Consider the following 13,865-nt stretch of genomic DNA (forward strand, 5'->3'; position numbering starts at 1 on the left):
TTATTCACATCATCATCTTTATGTCCATAAATGTACAGTACTCAATGCCCAGTGAGTAGAGGTTTACAGATAACTAGTATAGTTATATGTTCTGTTCATGTATCATGTTCTGTTCATGTTTCCTGGGCATGCAGTATGTATACTCTTGTAGGCTAGCCTGCCTCCTTGTCTCCTGTTCAAATCAATGACCTGTGCTTTTTCTTTGTCTTTTCATAGCTTCTTTAGTCTTCCGTCTGCGTGCTCCCTAACAGCAGGAAGGAATTTAAATTAGAAGAATGACTTTCTACTACGCCGAAAGGATGGTTGTTCTAATCTTCCCCGATTTAACTATTAACAATCTATTGAGCTTACTATTTTTTTACAGCGTGATTCAAAGCTTCATTTTTGTAAAAAATCCCTGTAAGTCCCAAATGGCACCCTATTCCCTATGTCGTGCACTACTTTTGACCTAAGCCCCTGGTCAAAAGTAGTGCACTACATAGGGAATAGAGTGGCATTTAGGACAGACCCCTTGCTGTGATGTGCTCATTATTCCTGAACTCTTCAAGTGATGTTCCTACCAACACCTGGTCCTGGAGTCTTCAATGCAGTGCAGGCCAAGCTCAACATAATATTAAACACGTTCTCTAATACTTAGAAAGTATACAGGCTATCTATAGGGCTATAAAGTAGTGCACTATATAGGGAATAGGGTTCCATTTTGGATGTAAACTTGGTTCATAAAAATAAAAGCTGATGCTCTAAAGCTGTCAAACTCAACGTTGGACCTCAAAGCCAGTTCTACTGCATTTTCTCCCCCATTGACCACGTTTACATGTGCACAGTGTTCTGGATAATATAGCTCATATCCTGCTTAAGGTCTTATTCGGGATGAGCTATTTACATGCACATTTTGGTATCCCGCTCATGAGCATCCCTGAATAAACTGAATATTCCTCATTTAATTATACGGCGTAAATGGATTAGTAACTGAAATATAGATTATAACCTCATGTAGTGTAATATAATATTAACTGAAATATAGACACTGAGTGTAAGATTTTTTGTTATTTATTTTTTTAACCTTTATTTAACTAGGCAAGTCAGTTAAGAACAAATTCTTATTTTCAATGACGGCCTAGGAACAGTGGGTTAACTGCCTGTTCAGGGGCAGAACGACAGATTTGTACCTTGCCAGCTCCGGGATTTGAACTTTCAACCTTTCGGTTACTAGTCCAACACTCTAACCACTAGGCTACCCTGCCGACCCATGTAGTGTAGTATAATAGTAACTCTTGCAGAATTATGAATTTCTTGCAGTGAAATTATAGTGTTATTATAGAAATTAAAGTGTTTTCTCCGACACATTGGTGCGACTGGATGCGCGCTGTGTTAAGAAGCAGTGCGGCTTGGTTGGGTTGTGTATCGGAGGACGCATGACTTTCAACATTCGTCTCTCCCGAGCCGTACGGGAGTTGTAGCGATGAGACAAGATAGTAGCTACTAACAATTGGATACCATGAAAAAGGGGAGAAAAAAGGGGTAAAAAAAGTCTGTCATTCCTTTTTAATCGTTGTCATATGAAGAGAAATAATGAAGATAAAACGTATCAGTGCTCATCGACCATTGGACATGAACATCTAACTTCTTGCCCTTTATGCTGTCTATGCCCAATTATGTTTGTACCATGTTTTGTGCTGCTACCATGTTGTGTTGCTACCATGCTGTGTGGTCATGTGTTGCTGCCTTGCTATGTTGTTATCTTAGGTCTCTCTTTATGTAGTGTTGTGTTGTCTCTCTTGTCGTGATGTGTGTTTTTTTGTCCTATGTCTATATATTTAAAAAAAAATCCCAGCCCCTGTTCCCGCAGGAGGCCTTTTGCCTTTTGGTAGGCCGTCATTGTAAATAATAATGGTGCTTTCAAGACAACTGTGAAAAAAACAAGGTTGAATCATGATGACGTTAGTGAACATTAGGTCGTAGCTCTAGAAAGAGGCCGAAGTTCACACTTACACTTCGGAGTTGGATGACCGTTCAAAACATATTTTCCCAGGCCAAGTTCGTTTTTTCAGAGTTCCCAGACAGGGTGGCCAGTGTTGAATGTTTATCATTTTTAACTTGAACAAGAGATCCTTAAACCCAGACTTTGGACCACACACCCACTCCACTGAATAGCAGACTAGTGATTGTAATTTCCAACTTGTTGTGTAATTTTTAATTGTATTACATTTTGTATTATTTTTTATTTAACCTTTATTTAACTAGGCAAGTCAGTTAAAAACAAATTATTATTTACAATGACGGCCTACCAAAAGGCAAAAGGCCTCCTGCGGGAACAGGGGCTGGGATTTAAAAAAAATATATATAGATATAGGACAAAAAACACACATCACGACAAGAGAGACAACACAACACTACATAAAGAGAGACCTAAGATAACAACATAGCAAGGCAGCAACACATGACCACACAGCATGGTAGCAACACAACATGACAACAACATGGTAGCAACACAACATGGTAGCAGCACAAAACATGGTACAAACATAATTGGGCATAGACAACAGCACAAAGGGCAAGAAGTTAGATGTTCATGTCCAATGGTCGATGAGCACTGATACGTTTTATCTTCATTATTTCTCTTCATATGACAACGATTAAAAAGGATTTACCACTAGATTGTCGACTTGATTCATGATGATGACTGCGAGCTAAGATTTTGAAGACCAATCAAAGCTACTGTAGATATAACGTGATTTCACGTCATTTTATCCGTGGCCAATGACCTCGAGCCTTCTTGGAAGGGCACTTCCTATGTAAGTCTATAGCAGCACTGAAGGGGTTTGACTTTTCAAGCTCTACCCTTAGATTTGGTGGTAACATAGTGTCCCCATGAGTGACAGAACACTGAGCCAATCACGGCGCAACTAGAGAACATTACCCACCCCTACACTCTGTATTTTCCGCTGGCTGCCCCACCACCACAGAAAGCACTGAGCTGGGCTGAAACACCTGCATTTTGGAGGTGTCTGACTCCAGAAAGCACTGAGCTGGGCTGAAACACCTGCATTTTGGAGGTGTCTGACTCCAGAAAGCACTGAGCTGGGCTGAAACACCTGCATTTTGGAGGTGTCTGACTCCAGAAAGCACTGAGCTGGGCTGAAACACCTGCATTTTGGAGGTGTCTGACTCAACAAAGCACTGAGCTGGGCTGAAACACCTGCATTTTGGAGGTGTCTGACTCCAGAAAGCACTGAGCTGGGCTCAAACACCTGCATTTTGGAGCTGCCTGACTCAACAAAGCAAAAAAAAGACCATGCATGTGGCTTTATAGACTCAATTATAAAAATAAATAGTTTGCAAACTGATATGTGACCGGTATTAATTCCAAAAAAAACATGCAAAACAGGCAACCCAATTAAATTTGGGGCTCAAAGCGCCACCTGCCTTGAATGACGGATCGCCACTGATCATATCCCATGCATCTTATCTAGGTTTATCAGAACCGGGTTACAAGCTTTTTCGGGTTATTATAAATGAGATATGATGTTTATATGCGTAAACTCAAAAATGGAATACTTGAGTATCCCGAATAATAACGGGATATTGGTGTGCATGTAAACGTGGTCATTATTGTTCCCCCTTTAATCAGGGACTGATTTAGACCTGGGCCACCAGGTGTGTGCAATTAATTATTAGGTAGAACAGAAAACCTGCAGGCGCCGGACCTCGTAGGGTCTGTTGAATGCCCTGCTCTACAGCATGCTTCTCTGCATGGCATCTTACACATGGATTTAAATAAGCATTAGACAACTAGCCTGGGTGCCAGTCGTTTTCTATTCTAGAAAGCAGTTGGCAAGAGAGCAGAAGCAGACTGGCACCCAGGCTATAATATAACAATATTCAGGTTAAAAGCCCCCAGAGGTTATTAATTAATATAATCAACGAATGTGCTCCCCCCCCAGGTTACTGTTCTAATTAGGGTTGCAACTTTCTCTTGGGACAGGGGGGAACATTCTGAAATTGCCTTTTTGCCCCCCCCCCCCAGAGTTTTATCATTGGAATGTGATACAAAACGAGGCAACGGTGTGATTTAGGACCATGCAGACTCCTCTGAGCAGTCGGGTCGGCTGTTTGGAGTGTATGTCCGACTGGATAACAAAAAAATATATATAATTATGTCCCCCCCACTTCTAAAACCAAAGTTGCGCCCCTGGTTTTATTTATTGCCTTTGACTAGTAACTTGTCTTATTACACTGTGCAGCTGTAGTGTATGAATTTCATTAAGGATGCTGCAACCTGTATGAAGTTGTTAGGGTTGTCTATTTATAAGGAATAAGAACTTGATTTAACATACTGACTTTGTGGACCCCCCCCCCCCCCATATGATCTATGGATTAGTATGCCTACTTATAAACAATAATGTGATTTGTGGGGTGGTGTTAACAGTTGGGAATGTATCATTTGATGGCTATAGATGAATCATTAAGGTGGATTGTTGAATTTGTCTGGAATTGAGAACAATACGAGACACTAAAACTACTGAAAAAGATTAATATTATCCTGAAGTGTCCAAGAGTTTAACTATAATACCTTGAAATATGTTATCTTAATAAAAGTTATTGATTATACCCTATCTTGTATAGATTTGTTTTTGCTCGCTATGAATAAAAAATACTTTGAAAAATTGTCTTCTCCTCTCTTTTATTCAATGTTAATTAATACATTCTGATAGCTATGAACAATTTTTTTTTTTTTAACCTATTCTCGTGTCCATACAGGCTAATAGGGTGTCAGAGCGAGCCCTGCACTCTCTCCCTGGAGCCCCTGGCTTTCTAGAATGTTCCAGAGTCCAGACCAATGACTGATTGGTCCAGACACAGAGCTACTGGTTTCCAGTTACCAAATAGATTTAGTTTTGAATTGTTGGTTTTACATTAATTGTGAAAATGTTGTAGATTAAAGCCAATCTGCAAACGGTTGTTTGGACATATATGCTTAATGGTTCATAAATAATTTAAATGCATTCGATTTATGGAAACTCAATTTATAACAGTAGTTTGACACAGTACATGTATATTCCTAATTATTCTGGAGATGCCGTTTACATTGGTCAACCAAAAACTGCCTGCAACTGTTCAACGTGTGCACAATATGGCACAATAAAGATCCTGGAGATTGAACAGTGCGTTCGAATGGAACTCTGCATTCCATGGTGCCCGGGTCGTTCTTTCTCTAAAGGAGGAATCTCACCATGATAACATAACCCCACCCAGTACTGGGGAGGGCGTGACTTTCTTGCTGATTGATGGGTTTGTATCGAATGAAAACTGAGAAGTAGGGAGTGTCGTTTCAATATTGGCCAATTAGACCTTGCTATTTTTGGGCATGGTCTGGACTAGTACTAAAAGGCTGAAAACCCCTTTCCTTTTGCCTTACGCCAAGGGTAAGGGGTGTGTATAGGAGGAAAAGTTACGTTTGCTTACAGCTTTCTGATTGAAAGTACATACTGTCATCTTAACCTTTCTTTTCCTGAAACTATATATTTAATCTGCTTGTGTTACTGTCTACTGCAACAACCAACGCTCCTCATCATATCAAAGACAAGGTAAGAGCCCTGCCTTTTCACCATTATACCTATTTCTTTGGTGTCCAACTTCTAAGTACAATGTTAAACCATATCGTTGTCTAGCCATATTGTTTCAACGATATCCTACATGTTCGTTTAGTTATTTTGTAGCCTCGACGGCCTACCGGTGTTTGTTTTTTTGCCATGGCCTGCTGTCTAATTACTGTGCTTTCAACTCTTAAAACCGCCTGTTGTGTGAATTATATTTTTTTACATGAAAATATAACACTAACATCAATGTAGAAAAGTATTATTTGGGAGGAGAACCGTATACGTTGTAGTGTTAGCCTCGTTTAAGTGACGGTGTTTCGTATTCTCCATTGGTCTCTATGAGCAGGGAACATGTCGTGACACATCACGCAGACCTCGTTGCCTATGCAATGACGTACTGGCGTATGGGGCCTTCACATTTCGCACTAATTAGAAACTAGTCGTTTTTATATTTTAAATAATACTGGTTTATTGTCCATTTTTTGAACTGTATTGCTAATGGTTTACACACACCCACCCGAAAAGGTTATAATGATATCTGTATGTGAACTTTTTGACATGCCCAGACATGCCCCCATGCAGTATTAAATTGCGACCCCTATAGTAGGATTCCGTCCAGTTCAATCCAGTTAAATGACAAGAGCTCGTGGTGACAGGGACCAGTAGTGAATAATGACTATATAATAATCTAACGTTAGCTAGATCAGGGGGCTTCAATCTTATCTTGCCCAGGGACCCTTTCACAGGTAAACCAGTGCCCCCCCCCCCCCCCCCCCCTCATAAGTATTATCAGGTGAGTTGTCATGGCAAGGTGAAGTAAATCAACATTTTAGTTTGAAATGATTTTGACCTCCACTTTTATATAATTGGAAGATGAAGTGTAAACTCTAACAGCGTATTAGCTCAAAATGTAACATGTTTTTGATAAGAGCAAGCTGTTTAGCTGGTCAAACAACGGTTAAGCAGGTGTTGGCAAAATAATGAATGTCCAAGCCCAGAAAGCTTAGCAGGAGCCATCGGTGTCCGCACCGGTAGTCTTAATACCTGGTGTTTTTCCCGTTAATGTCACGTGCACAAGTACAGTTAAATGCCTTGTGACCTCTAACCCCAACAATGCAGTAATCAATAACAATGTATTACTAAAAGTACGAAGGTTGAACCAAAAACGCACGAGATATAAAAATGAGAACACGATTAAGTAAGCATACTAGAAACAGGGTGCATGGATACTGGCTCGATATTAGTTTATAGCAAATTATTGCGCGTTTGTGTGTATTGTAGTATCAGTGTGTGTAGGGCCCTGTGAGCGTTCATGGAGACAGTGCAAAAATAAGCCAGTGTCGCCATTTAGTTAGCTATTTAGCAGTGTTATGGCACTGTTCAGGAGCCTGTTGGTGTCAGACTTGATCAATTTGCCGTGCGGGAAGCAGAGACCCCCCCCCCCCATGCGACCGAGGGCGGTACCTATTGCCATACCAAGCAGTGACGCAGCCAGTCAAGATGCTGTCATTGATACAGCTGTTGGAACTTTTTGAGGATTTGAGGGCCCATGCCAAACCTTTTCTAAGCCTATGTTAGATACTCCAATGAGTGTCATTTGATCAATATTAGGAGTTGTGAAATAAAGTTGATATTAATAGAAAAATATATTTGGCTAACTGTAGGTATAATACAACCTTTGTTTCTAGCTATATATATATTTATATACATATATTTACATATATATATTTATTTTATTTATTTATTTATTTGCATAGTTGATATCAAATGTTACACTCAATACCATTCCTCTTGGGGTGGTAGGGGAGCCTAGTGGTTAGAGCGTTGGATTAGTAACCGGAAGGTTGCAAGTTCAAACCCCCGAGCCGACAAAGTACAAATCTGTTCTTCCCCTGAACAGGCAGTTAACCCACTGTTCCTAGGGCATAATTGAAAATAAGAATTTGCTCTTAACTGCCTGGTTAAATAAAGGTAAAATATATATATGTTTTTTAAATACAAAATTAGTCACCATTCCATCAGTGTAATATCTTAAATATGGAAATATCTTAATTCAAGGGAATTGATTACCATACATTCTGTCCCCCTTTTGTCAACAGATGATGGTGACAGTACTCAAGAAGTTAATTTGAAACATTATATAATCAATTCCCATGAATTAATAATGCAATACATTATTAATACATTCTCTCCCTCTCAATAGATGCTTCCCACAGTGACTGGACCAGGGGCTCTGCCCTTTGCCGTGCAGTTGAAGGCTCTGACTGACCAGGAGTTCAGGTACCAGCCCAAGCTGAGCGGGCTGAGGATCATTGAGACGGCCCATGACAACGGCCTGAGGATGACCGCCCGGCTCAGGGAGTACGAGGTGAGGGACCTCCTGTCTCTGACCAGGTTCTTTGGCTTCAGCGCAGAGACCTTCTCCCTGGCCGTCAACCTGCTGGACCGCTTCCTCGCTGTCATGAAGGTAAGACCTCGACATCAGACGAGGTTTGATTTGAATCGATTAAAATTAGTCTTTAGTTCATTTGGTTTTAGAGTGAGCAATAGACAGGGAAACAAATGTGTTATTAGACGTGCAAGGACTGTAAAATCGTCACTCAATTGGGTACATTAAGTAATATCAGAATGTTCTACATCGCTTCACTGTAAAAATAAAAAATCTAAACCCCCAAAATCGAGTAAATTATATTCAATATCTATCAGTGTGACCATTAACTTCAACCATTTGGTAAATAACATTCTTCTCCCAGATCCAGCCGAAGCACCTGTCATGCGTGGGCCTGTCCTGTTTCTACATCGCTGTGAAGACGTCGGAGGAGGGGAAGAATGTCCCCGTGGCCAACGAGCTGATCCGGATCAGCCAGAACCGTTTCACTGTGTCTGACATGATGAGGATGGAGAAGATCATTCTGGAGAAGCTCTACTGGAAGGTCAAAGCCCCCACGGCCCTCCACTTCCTCAGGCTGTTTTACAGCCGTATACAGGACACGCTTGAGGATGACTGGTACGATGACTGTAGGCTTGGCCGGTACACCGTGTATGTACCAGGGGTGTCAAACATACGGCACGCGGGCCGGATCCTGCATGGGGGTCTATAACAGGTGTGTCCAATTCGACAGGTGGTTTGACAAGAGAACCAAAGGAACAAACTCGGGAATACTTTAAAACGACTTAAACCAAATCGACTGACTAAATGATAATGACCTATATTCTTAGTTTCTTGACTGTCCAGTTGGCTAATCACCACATTTTAGTGCGGCCCTCTGGATTTCGTGGAAGACCGACTGTGGACCCCCCCCCCGGTGCAGAATGAGTTTGACACCTGTAGTACATACCAGGGTATCACGGTGTGTTTATGCAGTCATCTTGTGCACTAGGTTAATAGATAAAGTCCCTTTTGCGTTATTGGTTCATTATGAAGCCGTTCCACAAAGCAGCTGATTGGGCCTCTGTGATGGCTTGTGTTCACACATGCTCTTTAAAAGTAGTCTGGATAATGGAGATTTGATTAACGTTGATGCTTTTATCTTCAACTCTGTTTCATATATATACTGACATTTTCTTTAGCTCTTATGCTTTATAAAACACTTGACAAACATCTTGAACAAACATTATTAAAACACATTTTCTCTCCATAGCAAGGAGATCCTGAACATTGAAAGACTAGAAGCCCAGCTGAAAGCCTGCCATTGCTCTTTCACTTTCTCCAAAGTCAAGGTAAGATACTGTAGTTCTGTGTATCAAAACAAATCTATTTTGGTCTCATTTAGAGTCTCTCAATACTGTGTGTATGTAGCTAGTTCATGTTGTGACATTGGATCTAGGTCTATTTTGGGCAAGGCACTTGGGAAAGGGGTGGGGGTTGATGTGCTTTGAGTGTGTGGGCGGAAAACGTACTCGGTTTCAAACCAACTGTAAAATGTTGATGTATACAAATATCCCTCTTAATGTGTAGCTTTCATGCCAACCTAATGTCTTTCCTTGTCTGTCTACCCCTCTTTCTTTCTCCCTCTGTCGCTCCACAGCCCTCTCTGCTTGCCTTGTCCTTGTTGGCCCTGGAGTTTCAGGAGCAGCATGACCATGAGCATGTAGACAAGCTGCTAAACGCCTTCAAGTCTCTCCAGCAGCAACTCACTGTGAGTGTTTACTGTCTTGTCTAGCCAGAGCCTGGTCTCAGCTTTTTGTACTGTCTTGTTCCTATGTCATCACACCAAACATTGGGCATAGGTGTTGGCAAGAGCGTACAAACAGATCTGGGACTCAGGCTACCACCTAGTGTCATATCACTCCCCAAACATGTCTGTTGTAACCAGAACACTAACCGGGGTCTTGTTCATTAGGGCATACAACGGAAAACGTTTGAAATGTTTTGCAACGGAAAACGAGAGAAAAGACGCGCTCAAAGAAAATGAGTTTCTTATTGGACAAGTCCCAAGGTAGTTTCTCCCCGTTTCTGAGTGTTTTTGTTTCCCTGTTTGGTGCCTAATGAACACAACCCAGCAATGGAAGGTGTTTACACTGGGGCTGTCTCAAATGGCAACCTATGGGGCCTCGTCAAAAGTAGTGCACTACAGGAAATAAGGGTCCGTTTGAGACACAGCCACTTAGCTATGAGGTCTAGTGTTTAGCCACTGTTAGCTATGAGGTCTAGTGTTTAGCCACTGTTGGCTACGAGGTCTAGTGTTTAGCCACTGTTGGCTACGAGGTCTAGTGTTTAGCCACTGTTGGCTACGAGGTCTAGTGTTTAGCCACTGTTGGCTACGAGGTCTAGTGTTTAGCCACTGTTGGCTACGAGGTCTAGTGTTTAGCCACTGTTGGCTACGAGGTCTAGTGTTTAGCCACTGTTGGCTACGAGGTCTAGTGTTTAGCCACTGTTGGCTACGAGGTCTAGTGTTTAGCCACTGTTGGCTACGAGGTCTAGTGTTTAGCCACTGTTGGCTACGAGGTCTAGTGTTTAGCCACTGTTGGCTACGAGGTCTAGTGTTTAGCCACTGTTGGCTACGAGGTCTAGTGTTTAGCCACTGTTGGCTACGAGGTCTAGTGTTTAGCCACTGTTGGCTACGAGGTCTAGTGTTTAGCCACTGTTGGCTACGAGGTCTAGTGTTTAGCCACTGTTGGCTACGAGGTCTAGTGTTTAGCCACTGTTGGCTACGAGGTCTAGTGTTTAGCCACTGTTGGCTACGAGGTCTAGTGTTTAGCCACTGTTGGCTACGAGGTCTAGTGTTTAGCCACTGTTGGCTACGAGGTCTAGTGTTTAGCCACTGTTGGCTACGAGGTCTAGTGTTTAGCCACTGTTGGCTACGAGGTCTAGTGTTTAGCCACTGTTGGCTACGAGGTCTAGTGTTTAGCCACTGTTGGCTACGAGGTCTAGTGTTTAGCCACTGTTGGCTACGAGGTCTAGTGTTTAGCCACTGTTGGCTACGAGGTCTAGTGTTTAGCCACTGTTGGCTACGAGGTCTAGTGTTTAGCCACTGTTGGCTACGAGGTCTAGTGTTTAGCCACTGTTGGCTACGAGGTCTAGTGTTTAGCCACTGTTGGCTACGAGGTCTAGTGTTTAGCCACTGTTGGCTACGAGGTCTAGTGTTTAGCCACTGTTGGCTACGAGGTCTAGTGTTTAGCCACTGTTGGCTACGAGGTCTAGTGTTTAGCCACTGTTGGCTACGAGGTCTAGTGTTTAGCCACTGTTGGCTACGAGGTGTGGAGGCCCAACGGATTGCCTAATGTTGCGGGATCATGGAAAATTTCAGCAAGTCGATTAATCAAGACTCTTGGAGAGACGTTGAGTTTGCTCTTTGGCATTGGGAACCCTCTCTTTTGAATGATGGAGAGAATAAATGTGCAAACAGACCAGCAGCACTAACACTCTCTGATTGGCAGGTTTTTAAATAAATTAATACTCTGATGTGCTGTATAATTATTTTTCTTGTTTCCTCAGGTCCGAGAAGGAGAACTGGTCATCGTGACAGAGTTGGTTATGAAGTGTCTCATTGAGTATTCAACCACCAGGGTCTCCAGGCCCAACAGCCAGAGGCTTCGTTGGATCCTCTCTGGCAGAACGCAACGCACGTTGAAACACAGCTACTACAAGATCGCCCATATGCCCACAATCCCCGAGTCCGCCTACTGAACCCTGGGGCTGGGTGACCACTGATACAAAAGTAGGAGTACACCGATACAAAAGGAGAAGTAGGCTACCACCTCTTCTCCCCTAAAAACATGTTTTGTTTTTCAGTTTCATGGAAAAATGGCAAAAAAAATTAAAGAAAACAACTTCCTGTACTCTACTTTTGCTACATGGTCACCCACCTCCACTAACCCATTTCCCTTACAGAACTGCATTATGGATGATGTAGTTCTTTAAGGGGAAAAACCTGTTATCTTTTCTTTTTCTCCTGTTTTTTTCTGTTTTTGAATAAGCTCACTATTTATTAGCCTACATCTGCTTCATTGACTAAGGCTGCATCTGAAATGGCACCCTATTCCCTAGATAGTACACTACTTTTGGTAAGGTTGGATCGCTCTTTATAGGGAATAGGGTGCTATTGAGAAGGCACGCCAAGGGAGTAATGCCCGGTCAAGAGTGGGTTTATCCGCTGCCACTTAGAGAAGGTTAAATCCTTCCTGGTTGAAATGCGTGTATACAGTATGTTCTTATCTGAATCAGTACCAACATGAATACTCTGCATAGTATTCTATCGTGGTTGCTGGTTTTAAGCAATGAAGTATAGAACCACCTAGGTCCTCAGTCCACTATGTGGAAGAGGAGGGAGAAGGGTTTTGTGAAAATGCAAAAACAATGGAACCAAGAAATCGGACCCAAAACCCTTAACTTCCACCCTAGGTTGATGAACTGGCCTAAAAATGCACACTCCTCTACCCAAGGTGATGAAAAATATTTTATTTTGAAACTTTTTTGTTGTTGTACTTGTGAGGGTGTTTTTGTTGCGGTTTCCCCAGTGATGTGATGAAACTAGCAACGATCCTGCACATGTTTTGGTTTTAGCTTGCAGGATAGCATGCTCTTGGAGCTGAAACTGTCTGTGGATGACGCCCCCCCCCCCCATTATCTACTGTGACATCGATATAACTAACAATGGTTACAGATTAACACGATCACTATTACAAAATGTTATGTTGAATTATCTTGATTTGTGGCACACACAAAAAACGTAGCCTTTTAGAGAACAACCACTCACAATGAATTTATTGTATTATGCTAAAATGCACCAAGTCACTTAGATAAGCACAGTTGATATAGGAAATGAAGTTAGTTTGATCTGCATTTACTAAAGTATTTGATGTGCTGAGGCCATAGCCAACCACAACTGAGCTTAGTATTTTGTTAAGAATTTTAAATAAAGTTGATGTTCTAGAATTTGAAAACTTTGCCTAAAAAAAAAAAAAAAAGTTGGCACTAAATCTGTTTAACCAATGTGTTTGGACCTTTCAATAAAACCATATTGAAAAGCTGTGGTTGCACTGTCTTTGGAACCACACGTCCATAAAGACCACGTTTCAACGATTTCCATACCGACAGCTAGTTAACTGAATTATGGCTTTGACGTCTGCTATGACAAAGGTTTGGCTGGATAAAACTCCAATCTTAAAGAAAAGGCAGGATGTAGGGTTGTGTATTATTACGGCTTATAGTTCAGTTTTAAAGGACTGACTATTGTAATTGTTTCAGAACTGTCCATTTGCCCAAAGCAACTGCTCGTCCTTTGCTGCATTCACAACTCTCGACCTTCGTCTCCCCCGAGTCTGTATGGCAGTTGCAGCGATGGGACCAGACTGTAACTACCACTTGGATACCAGGAAATTGGGGAGACTTTGAGGTGGTATCCCAACCTCTGTGGAACCTCTCCAGAGTTAGTTTCCTCTGCATCTGGTTCTGGAGCCAGGTACCAGTACAGTACTCTCCCTCTACCAGAGGCCCAGCAGTTACCTCCCTGTTCGTCTTCATCAGCACAGTACCCTCCCTCCCTCCCTGTTCGTCTTCATCAGAACGATACAGATCAGACATCACTTAGCAGATATTGGTTGAAAATAAACCCTAACGGCTTATTCACTGAATGAGAAATGTGTAGAGGAATGATTTGAGTATCTTGTGGAAGACTGATTTATTGAATTAAAAGTGGATGATCCACCTAATGTCCACGTTCATCAGCAACAGAGCTTCATTAAACCCGAGATTGACTTCACCACTACTTGTTTTTGTAAGTGTTGACATGTTGAATGCCCCGAGGTGTTTGTTTAAACTAC

At 42.0% G+C, this 13,865-nt stretch overlaps 2 protein-coding genes across 4 annotated transcripts in view; both read left to right on the forward strand.

Moving 5' to 3' along the window:
- Positions 1 to 1,568, forward strand: part of LOC135526725 (septin-8-A-like) — a 32,643-nt gene extending 31,075 nt beyond the window's left edge. For both annotated transcript variants that reach the window (XM_064955335.1, XM_064955336.1), the window contains exon 10: positions 217 to 1,568. In XM_064955335.1, the coding sequence (XP_064811407.1) occupies positions 217 to 271 (55 nt within the window). In that variant the 3' untranslated portion in view covers positions 272 to 1,568. The remainder of the gene's footprint in view (positions 1 to 216) is intronic.
- A 3,821-nt stretch (positions 1,569 to 5,389) lies between these two features.
- Positions 5,390 to 13,072, forward strand: LOC135526726 (cyclin-G1-like). 2 transcript variants are annotated; one of them, XM_064955339.1, is made up of 7 exons: positions 5,390 to 5,588; positions 7,804 to 8,067; positions 8,354 to 8,607; positions 9,242 to 9,320; positions 9,629 to 9,739; positions 9,944 to 10,039; positions 11,539 to 11,653. In XM_064955339.1, the coding sequence occupies exons 2-6, from the start codon at positions 7,804 to 7,806 to the stop codon at positions 10,013 to 10,015; spliced, it is 780 nt and encodes a 259-aa protein (XP_064811411.1). In that variant the 5' UTR covers positions 5,390 to 5,588; the 3' UTR covers positions 10,016 to 10,039; positions 11,539 to 11,653. The 2 variants fall into 2 exon arrangements, with proteins under 2 accessions (XP_064811411.1, XP_064811410.1); XM_064955338.1 differs by lacking the exon at positions 9,944 to 10,039 and having other exon boundaries at positions 5,391 to 5,588; positions 11,539 to 13,072.
- The last annotated feature ends 793 nt before the right edge of the window (positions 13,073 to 13,865 follow it).

Source organism: Oncorhynchus masou, chromosome 32 (genome assembly GCF_036934945.1).
Source record: "Oncorhynchus masou masou isolate Uvic2021 chromosome 32, UVic_Omas_1.1, whole genome shotgun sequence".
Taxonomy (NCBI): domain Eukaryota; kingdom Metazoa; phylum Chordata; class Actinopteri; order Salmoniformes; family Salmonidae; genus Oncorhynchus; species Oncorhynchus masou.

What these genes read in the sequence shown, in the direction of transcription:
- LOC135526726 (XM_064955338.1), top strand. Translation starts at nt 7,804, where the DNA reads ATGCTTCCCACAGTGACTGGACCAGGGGCTCTGCCCTTTGCCGTGCAG. An exon ending in TCACTTTCTCCAAAGTCAAG is followed by an intron (nt 9,321 to 9,628) that starts GTAAGATACTGT and finishes GTCGCTCCACAG; the next exon opens with CCCTCTCTGCTTGCCTTGTC. An exon ending in CTCTCCAGCAGCAACTCACT is followed by an intron (nt 9,740 to 11,538) that starts GTGAGTGTTTAC and finishes TTGTTTCCTCAG; the next exon opens with GTCCGAGAAGGAGAACTGGT.